The 15008-nt window shown below is 35.1% G+C and overlaps 1 protein-coding gene across 1 annotated transcript in view; it reads left to right on the top strand.

The window, feature by feature from the left end:
• Positions 1-1994: 1994 nt before the first annotated feature.
• LOC125611343 (cortactin-binding protein 2-like) overlaps positions 1995-15008 on the top strand; it is an 87075-nt gene continuing 74061 nt past the window's right edge. The window contains exons 1-2 of the mRNA XM_048785919.1: positions 1995-2000; positions 5471-5595. Coding sequence (XP_048641876.1) covers positions 1995-2000; positions 5471-5595 — 131 coding nt within the window. The remainder of the gene's footprint in view (positions 2001-5470; positions 5596-15008) is intronic.

Genomic DNA, 15008 nt, shown 5'->3' with positions numbered 1-15008 from the left:
TTTATAATGCAAATATTTTTATGTATTTTCTGTAACTTTAGGGACTTATTGAGAATAAAATGAATTCTACCTAGGATCATTATCTTTTAAAGCAAAAAAATAAAACTTAAATATTTCTTAAATGCAAGGTTTTGGGCTCAGTGGTTCATGTTTAGCATGTGCAAGGCCCTGATTTTGTTCCCTAGCACCACAAAAAAGAAAAAAGTCCTTAAATTTGTTTGTAATTTCTAAAAATCTATTGTTTGGTACTTTTTAAGTAATCTAATAATATTGTGATTTTCATCATTAATGTAGTTCATTATCCTTCATAATAGAACTGGATTTCTTTAAAAATATTCCCTAATTCAAACTTTTAATTATATTTTATTTTTATAACTTTCCTCATCATTTAAAGATCAACTTCATTACTTTATTTTTAGAATCAATTTCCATATCAGAACAGTCTGCGTTATGCTATGGTAAAAAATATTGCCCATATCTCAGTGGTGTAACACAGTGAGCATTGTCTCTTCCTGGGGACAGTTCTCCAAGGCACTACTTATTCAGACAGTGACTCAGGGTCCAATTTGTACCTTTGCCATCAACATTTTTTTACTTCTTTGTGTCTGAGCAAGAGAAGGGAGATCACTGTTGTTTTTTATGCTTTGGTTTGGAAATTATATATATATATATATATATATATATATATATATATANNTATATATATATATATATATATATATATATATATATATATATATATATATATATATATTTTACTTCTACTTTAAACAAAGTCATTAGAACTAGTCACATGGAACCAAATGGAACCATCTAGTAGCCTGGAAAATGCCATCTTCCTATGTGATCAAATGGTACTTTATAGAACACATATGCCATACTTTGATTCTTTTTTGTAAATGAAGACCATAGAAGGGCCAATTTATGTGTTCGCATGGCAGTTTGAAATTAATATAAGCTAAATATCCAACATAATCTATAATAGCACAGGGAAACATAAGAATAATATATTAAAGTCTGAAGGTTATTACCCAGTTTTGTGCCCGAGTTTAGAAAGTGATGTTATAGAGCATTGATGAATCATAAAAAGGTTAAATTGAGAATTAAAGAACCCATACTATGGCATACAATTTTTATTTTAGTATGATGCTACTTGACAACCACAAACAATATGTGGTGGGGAAGTAATATTTATTCTAATCTATTCCCTATAAGAATTTAGTGATCATCCTTGCTTAGGCATAGTTAAAAGAATACCCTTTGGTCTCTTAATTTTACCTTTCAGTTTTATTAAACCAATTGAAATGTTCATACCATTATTGTTACAACTGATGTGTAGTGTGGACTACACATCTGTTTCTTTAGATGAGAGCACTTATTGCTATTTTCTGGGTAACTTAAATCTTTGATCATGCACATACTCAGATCATTTTAAGCATCACATTTAGCAGGGATGCTAAGAATGTTTTACTTCCCTATAATCAACTATGTAAAGTTGGATCCCTGCTTTGGGTAAGACTCCAGAAGTAGCAGAATGTTACTATAATCTGTCCCTTCTCTCTAATCTGAGCTTTCTTACTCTGTAAATTTACTTTGCATTTTCTGCCAGGTTTCTAGCTATATTCAGCATCTTTTGGCTCAGTAGTTCTCATCAGGGAGGCACAGACTTCTGGGTTTAGAGATGGGAATCAGAATCTCTGGAAGTTAGGGCAGTGGGTATAGGGATTTTATATAAAGAAAAACCACATTTAGTATAACAGTGCCATGAAACATTTTGGAACAAAAAAAAAAAATTGTTTTTATAATTTAAACCCCTGAAAGTGAAATTTGAGGATCTTGGCTGCTGGGAATATACAAATGTTAATCACTTTCACCAGGGTTGGGAGAATGCATAGCTGAACCAGCAGGGGTTTACTTAAAATGTAAAAGGTGTTTGCTGTAGTTGTTGTTTAGCTAATAGATCTTCCACTAGTCAGAAAAAAGAAAACCATGACATGAGGGTAAGTGGGTCAAAAGCATGAATTCAGAGTAGCAAATAAGGGAATAATATCAGGAAGTTAAAATACCTCTAGGAACTCTTTAAAAATGTAAAGAAGGATACAGAACATATCAGGGTTGTATGGGATAGGAGCTCAAATTAATTTGTTTGCACATTATCAGAAGGTTGATAGAATTTGGCTCACTAGTATTGAAATTCTGTTTGGAGAGATAACATGGAACTTGCTATTTTGACCTATAGCCAAAATAGCAAGCCCACCTGGGCCTTGGTTACATCTATGAAATTAGAGGATGGATGAAAGCAAAGGTCTCTTCCATTCAAAAATGACTTCATCTTCTGAGACTTTTCCCCCTACACCCCAAAAAACATTGAACAATTATTTAATAGTCAATGAACAAACCTTCATCATCCCCAAATAATTGTCAAGACATTGTTGCTAAGTTCTATATGTATTGCAAAAATAGAATATAGGCTTTCCTGTCGGCAAGGAATATAATTTGAAAAGACAAGATAAATAATACAAAAAAATAGGGCCAGGCAAAATTAGGCTATCATAACAAATATAAATCAACACAAATTTTTGTAAATAAAGGTTTATTAGAATACAGCCACACTCCTTCATTTACATTTGACTGTTTTCACATTGTAAGGGCAGAATTGAACAGAATATATACTACCTAAAATACCTATTACTTGGAATTTTATGGAAAAAAGTTTACTAACACTTGTAATAGAATACTCATATAATGTCACAAGGCAAAACATGATCAATTCTACAAAGGTAATAGGATAAAGCCACTGGAGTTGAGAAGCCTCACTTGTGAGTCTTCAGAGGGTCTCATGCCCACATCCTGGACACAGAAAGGCAGTTCCAGGTAGTTTCTGCAGAAAGAATATGTTGAACAATGAAGATTTTTACTGTAATTAATAAGAAAATGCTGACCTTCATTGTTTTTATTTTATCTTTTTCTTAATGTTTTTACTATGCTGACTCTCAAAATAATTAATTTGGAAAAAAAAACTTAATTCTTTTAAATATTTTGTTTCCAGAATCAACATTGACTAAAAATCCAACCACTTCACCACTCCTGAGAAGCAAGAAATATTGCTACAAAGATATTTTTAATATATGAAATTTTGAGATTCACTCTAAAGAAAGAGAAATATATGAATGAGTTGCAAGGAAAACTATGATAGGAAAATCTAGAGTTAGAATTAAAATATCAATATCTATTATATTTTTTTAGTACTAAGGATTGAGGCCAGGGGTGTTCTGCATCCCCAGCCCATTTTATTTTATTTTATTGAGGGGGGGGTACCAGGGATTGAACTCAGGGGCGCTCGACCACTGAGCCACATCTTCAGCCCTATTTTGTATTTTATTTAGAGACAGGGTCTCATTGAGTTGCTAAGCACCTTGCTACTGCTGAGGCTGGCTTTGAACTCATGATCCTCCTGACTCAGCCTCCTGAGTCACTGGGATTATAGGTGTGCGCCACCGTATCGGGCCCAATTTATTACATTTTGATTGAGAGATTTCTATTACTATTTATCATCAATGTATAGCTCACCATAATTCATAACCACCACAATTGTCACAAATGAAAAGATCTGATAATAAGTGGTAATTGCTGTAGTTTCAGGGCATAATTATTTTCTGTTATATGAAAACTTGGTATTGTGTTGAAAGTTAAAATTTTTTATGTGTCCTTAAATATTTTGCAGTATGTTAGAGCCCTCTGAACGCTGTGGGACTAGTTACATACTATAGGCCTCTCAGTCAGGCCTGCTTTCCTCACACAATGTCTGTCTCATGTTCTAGAATTTCCCTTGCTCTTCTTCCCCATCCTAATCTAAATTTATTTTCCTGTATTTATGAAGTATTTTGTATCTTGGGGGCCTTGCTATGTGAATACAATGAGAAGAAAATGAGTTAATGCAAATAAATATTTAAGAAAAATTGAATTGTGATACAACTCTAAAATGCAGAAGAATTAATTTACTCCTAAGCTTTCCATGCTTAATTATGTGCTCAGCCAAGGGGGAACAGAGATGGATAGCTTGTGAATAGCTTGTTGTCTTCAACAGTGTCACAATAGCCCCTGAGTGATCCCCAGGTGCTGATTAAAATATGCAGCTACTTATTAATATGTGCAGCTCTTTGCTCAGCATTCTGTTACATGCTTTTGATCCCAGATACTTGGAAAACTGAAGCAGGGGGATACAAGTTCAAGTCCAACCTGGGCATCTTAGTGAGACCCTGTCTGGAAAAATGTATAGCTCTTTAGGTTCCAAAATTAGTTTACTCTATGTTCGTACCTGTGGAACTGAGAGAATATTTTAGCATTCTCTCATATTTCTGTATATTTGTGCTAGGGGGAGGATAGTTCTTGAATTTGAGACATTCATTAATCAGAGGTTGAAAACTGGAAGCTTTCTACAGATTTCACTGGCAATATATTTTTTAAATTGGCAAATTCCATATGAACATTCATTTTTTTTGCTTTTATTGAAGAATTAGAAGCTCTTGATATCACTGGGTCAGGTTGGGGACTATTTCCCCTTTATTGAACAGAGTCTATGTCCGCCTAATTAACTCAAGTCCCAAATCATTCCCTATAGTCTTACAACCTGGCCAGCATTATTCAGATATCCTATATACCTTGTCTTTATAATTATTTGCTTTAATGACTCTGATCTAGATTCAAGTGGATAATTATTATTTTTTTTAATGATGCAAAATGTCATCCCACTTCATCTGTGTCCAAGGAAACATTAGGCTAGGATTTCATTGTATACACAACCTCTGAAAAGCCTTACAAACTGGGTGCTTAATGTTCTGGGGCAGAAGGTAGTCAAGATATTTTGGACAGATTGTCATTTTTCAGTCACATGGGCTTGTTTTAGGCTGTTGAACATAGATATCAGGAAACAGAATTGAAATCTTCTCATTTCTTTCTAAATCTAGCATTTCTATAGCAATTGTCACTATGGTATCTTGATGTGTTCTGACAGGAGAAATTTCATTTTTTTTTAATGTGGTAATGAAGGAAAGAGAAACTCCTTCCATGCTTTAATCTAGGACACATTTCCTCAATGAAGAGCTCAGAAATGTGTGTATATAGAACAGACAATCCAGTATGTTGCATTTCTTAATGACGAGTCTGCCCATATCCTGCTGAAAGAATCCTTGACCATGACCATGAGGACTAGAAGGTAGCTCAAGTTCATAGCACTGCCTGGGTGGTTCTTTCCAACATTCAGGCACTTGTCCATATTAATCCCATCTAATACTCACAGCAACCTCATGGAATATTGAAATGATCATTCCCATTTCATAGACACATACAGTATCAGACTCACTGAAAATCAGCAATTTGCTTCAGTCACAGAAAAATTACGCTCAAACAAAATTTTCAATATCAAAATCCCCTGCACTTCAAACTACATCTGTGTTTTGTTTGTTTTTAGTCTCCTTATTCAACCTCCACAGGCTCCGGTAGAATACCGGATGCCATTTACAGGGATCACCAGGAGTTGTACAGTGTGGGTGGTTCTGAGCCTTATGACATTGATGGAAAAGGTTTTCATGTGAGGTACAATGCAGGCACAAATAAGACATATGACAAGCTTTGTGCAATTCATGGTGAGATGACTATAAATCTTTTTCTTTTTAAACTCATTAAAGTGTACTCAAAATCAAGTGGAGGAGATGGTAGAGAAATGATCTTGATTCTCATCAAATTGTGTTCCTCCAAAATCCGTAAGTTGAAGCTTAAACTCCAAATGTGTTGGTATTTACAATCGTCTTTGGAAAGCAATTAGTGTTAGATTAGGTCATGAGGTGGGTTCTCATGAGGAGATCAGTGCTGAACAGGAAGAGGTAGTATGTGTGTTTGTTTGTGTGTGTGTGTGTGTGCGCACGCGCATGTGTGTGTGCATCTTTCTGTATCTCTGTGCACATACTGAGGAAAGGTCATATGAAGACACAAAGAAATTGGTCTACAAGTTAGGAAAAGGGCTCTTTTCTGAGAACCAAAGTCACCAGCATTTTGATCTTGGAGTTCTTAGCCGCTAGAACTATGAGAAATAAAATTCTGTTGTCTAAGCTGTCTGGTATGACCTTTTGTTATAGCAGCCCATACTGACTAAAAAAAAAAAAAATCTGATCTCATTTCATTGGCTCCTCCCCTACCCCCAAAGAAAGCATACTTCAGTACTATGACTTAGTGAAAAATTGCTTTTTATAAACTTCAGATTGCAGGTAACAAGTCAATACGTGGAAACATTTTTGAGAAGCACCAGGGCATCCCACACTGCTTCAAGTCTATAACCTCTTACACTGGAAATGAGCTGCATGATGTAAAATCACTTGTGGGACAGCAGAGGACAAAAGAATTCCTTTGGAGCAGATGTTTGTCACAATCTTTTTCAGAGTACTTTTAAATTATTAGCATGTCTTTTGATGATGATTGGCAAGATACCTACACAACCAGGACTCAGAAGTGGTTTCAAGTCCAATTTTCTTTCTTCTAGTTTTTTAAAAACTAAAATAAATAAGATGCATTAAATCTTATTGGAATCACACAAACTACAATGTTTTCCATTACAATGTAAAAACTTGTGGAAGATAAGCAAGTAATGTGCTTATGTGAAGTAAGCAAGAAAAGTGAAATAAAACATGACAGATGCAGATTCCAGCCAGCTGGAGAGGTCCTGCCTCAGTCCTGGGGAATCAGTATGAGCCCAGTGGTATCCAATTTTCTAAATTTCCAAGGGGTTGGAAAGTTGAAGTTTTATATGAAATTTTCTAATGCCTAAGTGCTAGAAGTTTATTCATTTTCCAAAAATAAAATACTGTATATGACTTGGCTCATTGGTTTACATAAGGCTATATTCAAATTTAAAATCCAACAGTAGATCTGAGTTTGCAACTTCAGATCTACATAATTCCTAGCAGTATTTTTTTAAACAATACAATAGCTATTTAATTAAAACTTATTTCTTCATTTTATAAATATGCATGCCCTAACAGTAGTAACAACCAAGTTGACTTTCATGTTTATATGACAGATCCCAACAACCTCTAGTTGGTAAGCAGTTATTGAGTTTTTAATATTTAATCTAGGATTATGGAATATTTGGGTTAAAATTAAAAATTTATACAAATGTCCTAGTTAGGACTGTTGTATAGTTGTAGAATCATTTTATTAAATTCCATAAATTTTCTTCTGAAACTCCATGTGTATTAGGCCAATTGTTAATTCTTTAATAGGTCTAGGAAAAAACATAAAAATAGTACTATGTCAGAACCTACTGGGAGCCTACTGAGGGTCAAAGCACTGTTTTAATTGCTTTAAATGAGTTAATTTAATCCTCTCAACAACACTGCAGAGGGACAGCCATTATGATTGCCACTTTACTGAAGAGATAACTAAATCATAACACTTCCCCAGGGTCACACAGCTAGGTAAAGATACTTACTCATGTGCCCTGCACTTCACTTACAGCATATGATCTGAGTTGTGTTGATTTTTTTGGACAGATTAAGAATTTAGCAATTAGTCTTCCCTGCTTGGCCTATTACATCTAAATTTCAATCCCTCAAAATGGGTAAATTAATAAATATTTAGTATATATTTAAAAACCATGAAAAAATTTTAAAACATGAACATTTTTAAAAAATTAATAATTAAAAGTAAATTACATTTGCATTTTCACTATGAATTTAGGAGTAAGCCACAATAGACCTAGCTATGCCTGAGATTATATCTCAGTAGGAATTATAGATATTTTAAAATCTCAATACAATTGTTACAGAGATTATAAAATAATATTTGCATTCATGGAAACTTCATAATTCTATTAATTATGGGATTTGCCATTTTATCTTACTATGTAATATGCTAATATTAAGATTTTTTTTCCACCTGTGGTGGGTATTGAACACAGGGCCTCACAGACACCAGGAAATTTATTCTACTACCGAACTATATCCCCAGGATACAAATTCATTTTTTATGTGAAGAATTTTGATCATTGGATTTTAATATGACTAGTTTCCTTTATGATCCTATTGGTATTCTGTTTGTTTGCCATGCTGAAGATCAAACCCAGGGCTTCACATAATGCTAGGCAAATGCTCTACCACTAAACTATCCCCACAGACCATTCTATGTGTTTTATTTTATGCATTTATCTTTTTCTTAGAAGGAATTCATAAGTTTTACCACAATGCCAAAGGGACCCATGACACAAAGTAAGGAAGTAGTAATATTTGTTTCATCCCTGTTCACATGTCTTTCCATCTGTCCACATACTGATTTCATTCAGTATGGAATAAATATTATTGACTGCTTGTCATGTGCAAGGCCCACTGCAGACCCACCAAGCTTCACTAGACTTTAAAATCTAGAAAATTTACAAAAGAAGGTTTTCCCAAGCTTCCTATAACTTTAATACTTGAGATGCCCTAGTTCTTTGAAATGCATCCATTTAATCATTTGTCTCTTAACTAAAGGGAACTCAAAGGCCACTCACTCTACTTTTCCTCTACTCTTTTCAAACTTGTTTTATGAAATCCATGCAGGCATGCCACTCCCTAGAAATAGGAGGAAAATCTTTCATTTTAAAAACTTGTAATAGAGTTTGTACTTCATGGTATTATATTCTATAATTGCACTGATAAACTTTATTGCCAGTATGGGTTTTGGTATCAGACTACAGATGAAGTGGTAGACTGCTGCCTGGATTTTATTTGACAAAGGCAATTGGAGAATCTGAGCTAGATTCAACCCCAGGATAAGATAAAAACAAAAAACTAAACAAAACAAAATACAGTTCTGGGTACAATCCATGCAGGCAAGGAAATATTAAGAAAGTTTTGTTATTAAACACTGTTTCTAAAAGTAAGCAGTTCCAGTAATGACAGAATCTCTAGTGTTGAACCAATCTTCTTACTGAACCACAACAAAAAAAATAAAACTCTTAGTAAATAATAGGTAAGTCATGAATTCAAGCAGGAATTTAGAAGATGGTTCTTAATGGAAAGGCTAAAAATGAGTTTTACTGGGCTAAGGAGACAGGAGTCAGATTTGGAAGGTTATCCAAATGTCTGGGACTTGAAAGACAAAGTCTCATAGAAGGAACTTCGGAGAAAGAGTCAAAGAAATCTTCATGGAGTTTCTTCTTTAATTTTAGGCTGAATTCTGAGCTGGGTATGTGCAGGATGAGACATCAAGAAGAGTATCAGAAAAAAAGTATATAGGAAGCTTAGGAATTGAGGAGAAAAACTCATAAACAGGACACAAAAAGTAATCACACCAGAAAAAAGATTAATAAATTGGATTGTGTTAAAATCAACAACTTTTGTTCTGATTTATAAGTTCATAAAAATAGATTCCTTCTAGAAGCATTATTGCTTTACTTTTCATGTTTAAATCTATTATTTTGTTTTTGTTTGCTTATGTACCTCTAAATATAACTCTATAAAGAAAATAGAACAAGGCAATGTGGTTTCATATATGGAGTAACTGTACTCACTACTCAAAGTCAGGGATCTGGAGCAGGCTCTGTTCAACTCCTCTCCTGCCAACACCCCAGATTTTAAAATTTGGGAATGAGATTCTCCATCACCATTCCAGTGAGCATTTATGGCCTCATTGGGTGTGGATAGTCTTATCCAAGCAGAAAGTTGTCAAGCAAAGGTGTCTTGTGATGGCCTCCTGTCTTTTGGATGGTCAGTGGGTAGGCTGAAAGTCGACAAAGTGAGGTCTAGAGCAGATTTTGAAGGGAAGAAAATGTAGTGGTAAAATATATCTCAACTGATTCTTAAAAAGCTTATGATGAAACTGATGCATAATGAGAATTAAGTGATGATGTAATGATAAAATGAATGTTGACTCTGATAATAATGGCCAGTATGTGGCTAGCTGGGTTTGTCCATGAGGAAAACATATTTATTATATTGCTAACCTTAAAACATGCCCAACAGTAAAAGGCTGATTGCCATAATAAAACTTTCTAGAATACTTAAACCTTACTGTTGATTTGCCAGAAGTAATATTTTTTATTATTTTACAAGTGACTTCACTTCTCCAGAATGAAATAGCAATCCCCACACATTTTTTCTTTTAGTTCTCTTTTTTTGGTTTAAATATTTTTGGTTGTCAATGGACCTTTATTTTATTTATTTATATGCAGTGCTGAGAATCAAACCAGTGCCTCACACATGCTAGACAAGCGCTTCACCACTGAGCCATACCCCAGGCCCTCCTTTCAGTTCTTGAATCATAAATATAATCAAGTCTTCAACTCTAGCCATGGCATTGTTTTGTAAATATTGTGAATTAAATTGTACTTTGCATTTACTAGTTATTCAGCTTCAAATGTCATAAAAGTTCTTGGTGATTTTAAATGAGTCCAGTTGACCTGAGTTAATCAAAAAGTGTCTTAACAGACACAAATAACTATTACCATTAAGTGAGAGTTGGGACAGCATAAGGTGAAATTTATGTCTCAAAAGGCCCTAAACATATTTGAAATTCCAATAACTTAAGTATACATCAAGTGATTATGTTTGTCAAAAGAATGTTGGTTTATTTCAGAGTTTTACATAGAACCATATAAATTTATATACTTATACCTTTTCTACTGCTTTTGTATCCTAAGTATACCCTCAATGATTCAAACATAAATGCCATCTGTGTATGAATTAAGATTGAAAGCCATCATCTTTTAATTCCTTATTAATTCTTCAAACAGAATTTCCTTCTCTGTTGAGCAAAATATATCCTAGGGTAAAAGAAAATCTCAGCTATGGCTTTATAGATGGCTCTACACTCCTAATCTGAGGAAAAGGGGTCTAATGTCATGATCTATTTATATAGTTTTTAAACTTTCTAAGAAAAATAAGGCTCTGCTATAATTAATGCCTAATGATATAAACACCCTGCCTTTGTGGTTGCCTGGTAACTATATACTGCAGGCTTGTGGGGTAGCTAACGAGGCTGAATAAACAGAAATGTTCAGATCCACTTCCAATTCAGGTGGATGGGGCAGCAGCAGGCTAGATTCTTTTCTTAAAATTGTTTTTCCATAATGGTTTTGCACTAAAACATCCTCTACACTGAAACTTACTCTTGTAAATGACTTCTGCAGATAAGAGTCCAAACCACCAAGTTATGATTTAAAATTTTAAAAACACTCAGCAGTACTAAATAACTCTACTTTGTTGTTCTGTATTAGCCCTAATGTCTGTTAGATTGACTGGACTGAGGAAAAATGTTCTTACTATACTTTCCTTTCCCACATTTTAAAACTTGGTGCATTATAGCTGTATATAATGATGGGATTTGTTGTTACATATTCATACATACACACAATATAGCAATACAATTTGGCCAACATCACTCCCCAGCACTTTCTTACTGTACCTTTAACCTTTCAACAAAAGCTAATATTTACACATCACTTCAGCACTTGAGTGACCAGATATAGTTCCTGGTTAAAGGTGGTAATAGAATGGGCCAGGGGTGATGATAATGATCATTTACATTTAGTTTTGGCTTGTTTCCTCATAACAGATTTGATTTCCTAATTATGTTTTGCCTTAGCTTAGGTAAAAATAACTTTCATTTCCTTGGCACATGCCAACCACAGTTGGTGGAGGAGGCTTTCCAAATCCATAGGTTGTTGACAAGAGTATCTAACTAGATTAGAATTAAATTTACTGAATAAAATCCACAAAGACCCTAAAGCACATGTAGATAATGACAAGTTGACTATAAGGAAATGTAGATAGATCAGATGAAAACTCATTTCTGGCAATGTCTTGTTTTCAAAAGCATGTGTTAGGTACAGGGTACTGGGAGCTCATTTGCACTCTTTGTCATAGAATTTCTGTTGCCAAGATTTAGGGCTTGCTAGGTTGGTCGCCCCCATGTATACAGGAATAAGCGTGGGCTGGAATATTTAAATTGTCTAACTATAGCCTTTTGGATATAGTCAGAAATGATTTGCTACTCAGTAGTTTTGTCATTTGGCAATACTAAAACATAATAATATATGGTTTGCTCTTCAGAATTAACATAAATGCTGTTGTTTGAAATAAAGGATTCTTATTCTCTGATGGAAACTGTTTTAGGGTACGGGTTCCTTTATCTTTTCACATGGAAGGAAGCATCCCATTGCATCATTATGTTTAACTCTTGAGTTTTGGGTTTTGTGGTTGGAAGATGTGGCTGGTGAGGCCCAGGGCATGGTTTAATCAGAAAACCACTTGGCTCCACAACTATTGTCTGCATTCCTAGCTTAAAACAACTCATTTCTCTGGTCTTAAAAGAGACCCTTGAAGTTTGAGCAATAGTTGACTCAAACACCTCTATTTCAGGGTTTGGAAAATAATTAGTTTCAAATTCTTTTGTCAATGGAACATCAACATTATCATCTTTATGTTAAAAGGAGAAAATAATGTAAATATTAGTTTTCTCTATCTGCAATATATTCAATATCTCTCCTTCTATCTTATTGCCAAAATGTATTTACTTATTAATAATCACGATTCATTTTTTGTTATAAGAGTTTTTCTTTTTCAGTTATACTTCTTTGCCTCTTCTTTTATACCCTGCCATCTCACTCTAGCCCTAAGATGTCTTTCATTATTGTTACTATTATTAGTTATTTAATAAAGTTTCAAAAGATTTAGTTTTTGGAACCATCAAGTTACTACCTTTTCATAAGTATTTGGCTTGACTGTGATAGAAGCTGTCTTTGGGGGGAAAATATCTTTCAGAAAGAGTTAATTTGCATTAACAATCAGGATAATTCTCAGGAGAGAATTTAAACCAGCCAGTGTCCTCTCTTGGAGAAGCAGCCCCAGGCCAGGCTACTGGTGAGGAAATTAACTCCTAGTGTGCTGCCTCTGTGCTGTATGTAGGCTGGATGCTCATCCATCCCTTAGCAGTGGCAGCTTTAAGATAGAAAAAAATGCTGTGGATTCACCTCCTGAGATCCTGAATTTTGATAGAAAATGTGCTGTCTAGTGATTTTTTTATGCTTGTCTCCATACACTCATAGGTTGGTGAGAGGGGGAAAAAATCACTCCTCTCTGATAGCATTTTGCTTTAATTGTATTTACACAAATATAAGCCATTTCTTCCCAATGATTTTAAAAAATTGAGTCACACGAATAAAATACATGAGATTTGTTTCCAGAGATATCATCACTTCATATACCTAGTTCTTAATTCTAAGAAGTGTGTTGTTTAATTTTTTTCAGAAGTAAACCAATTAATTTCTTGAGTAGTAATTCAACATCAGTATCCAGAAAATTGAAAGCCTTGTGATGTGGGAATATGCATTTTGAAAAGAACAAGAAATGTTCTTGATTCTAACTTTAAATATTTACTATCACTTCTGTATCTTTTACTGTCAAATGCTTTTCATTTTTTCATATAAGGAGTCTAGATGCTCTAATATTGAGCAATTTTAGAGAGAATGTTTGATAAAAGAAAATGATGAATAACCATGGAAACCAAATGGCTGAGATAGGTAATAGTTATCTGTAAAGTCAAAGAAAACAAATAGTTGAGCCCTCTGCTCACAGAATTGCCTGCAGGTGATTTCTAAGACTCTGACCCTTAACCCCAGAGTTCCAGGTGAAAGTTCTTTCTTGACCTCTCTTTACTGTGAGGGAACTTTTTAGATTTTATCTATCAACCCTTTTTTGGGGGTCTTCCCAGATTTTATCTGGTCTGGTTTGTGTCATATTTGGATCCATTTTGGAAACTGGAACAATTAAAGTGTCCAAACCTTTCATTAGGAGTCTTCCATTTAAAAAACAAAGGAAGGAAGAAAGAAAAAGCTTTTGATCTGGTCTCTAACCCTTGGACTAAACATTCCAGTCATTCATCTTCCAGAATTTCAAGTACAAGATTTCATTGTGGTTTGATTTTACTTCTTTGAGACCCAGCTTGAATGCCTCAATTTGATTTTGTGCTTTCAACACAGTTCCTGGGATCTGGAGATTTGGGAAGGGCTGTACCATATGGTCTTGATAAGGTGATAGATTTTCACATTCTGCAAATTGGCACTGAAAGGGTAGGCACTGAATCAGATTCAGGAAGGGAAAATTAATGTTTGGGCCTAACTCACTCATCTTATTAAATTCTTGAGCCCTGTATTTCCCAAAGAATTTTTTTTCCCTTTTGCAATATGAGGGAATGAAGCCAAGGCCTCTCTCGTGCTAGCCAGGCACTCTGCACTATAGAATCAAATTTAACAAAGGTGTGTGTGTGCATCCACGTGTCCTCACATGCAGGGGTGGGAGTCTTCTAACCTCTTTCATAAGGTTCTTCTAACCTTCCTTTAAAAAGCTATGGCATTTAACACTTAAGTTTTTCAGAAGAGACATCAGACTTAGGAGTTAAAGAACAAAAAAGGGCCTCTTCTTTGGGAGTCCATAGAACAAAAACGGGCCTCTTAGCTTTCTTTGAAAAGGAGACTGCATAGAAAGGTACCCGATGAGAGGCACTAAAAGATAACATGTCTTTTTCATCTGGGAGTTGATAGTTTGGGGAGAAGAACCACAGTCGATGACAGGACAAAACAAAGCCAGGTGTATGTACACAGATGGTAAAAGACATATGTAAAGGTGATACAAATGTCCTGGCGGCAAGAAAATTTAAGAAAAAGAAATTTAAGAAGGGGTTCGTTAAGTAATTTCTAATTGGCGGACGGCGGAGTGGGTAGAGGGAGCTTAAGTGAAGGATTTCCCTTCATCTTAGAGAATTCAGAGTCAGGAGCCTGCCTTTGAATCGGGGCTGTGCGGCGCGGGCTTGGTGGAGGCTTGCTTGGAGATCGCCTTGTGGGCACTTTCTTTCCTTCATCTCTTCTAGCGTCGGTGTCCTTGGCTCCTCCATCCGCGCGCCTGGCCCACAGGGTCCGGGTCGCATCCCTCTTCTGGTCCCCAGCGGGCGCGCGCGGGGACTGCGCAGGCCGGCGGCGGGGC

This window comes from Marmota marmota, unplaced genomic scaffold, assembly GCF_001458135.2.
Source record: "Marmota marmota marmota unplaced genomic scaffold, marMar, whole genome shotgun sequence".
NCBI lineage: Eukaryota > Metazoa > Chordata > Mammalia > Rodentia > Sciuridae > Marmota > Marmota marmota.
Note: the sequence above shows the minus strand (reverse complement) of the source record. Positions and strands in the feature narration are given on the sequence as shown.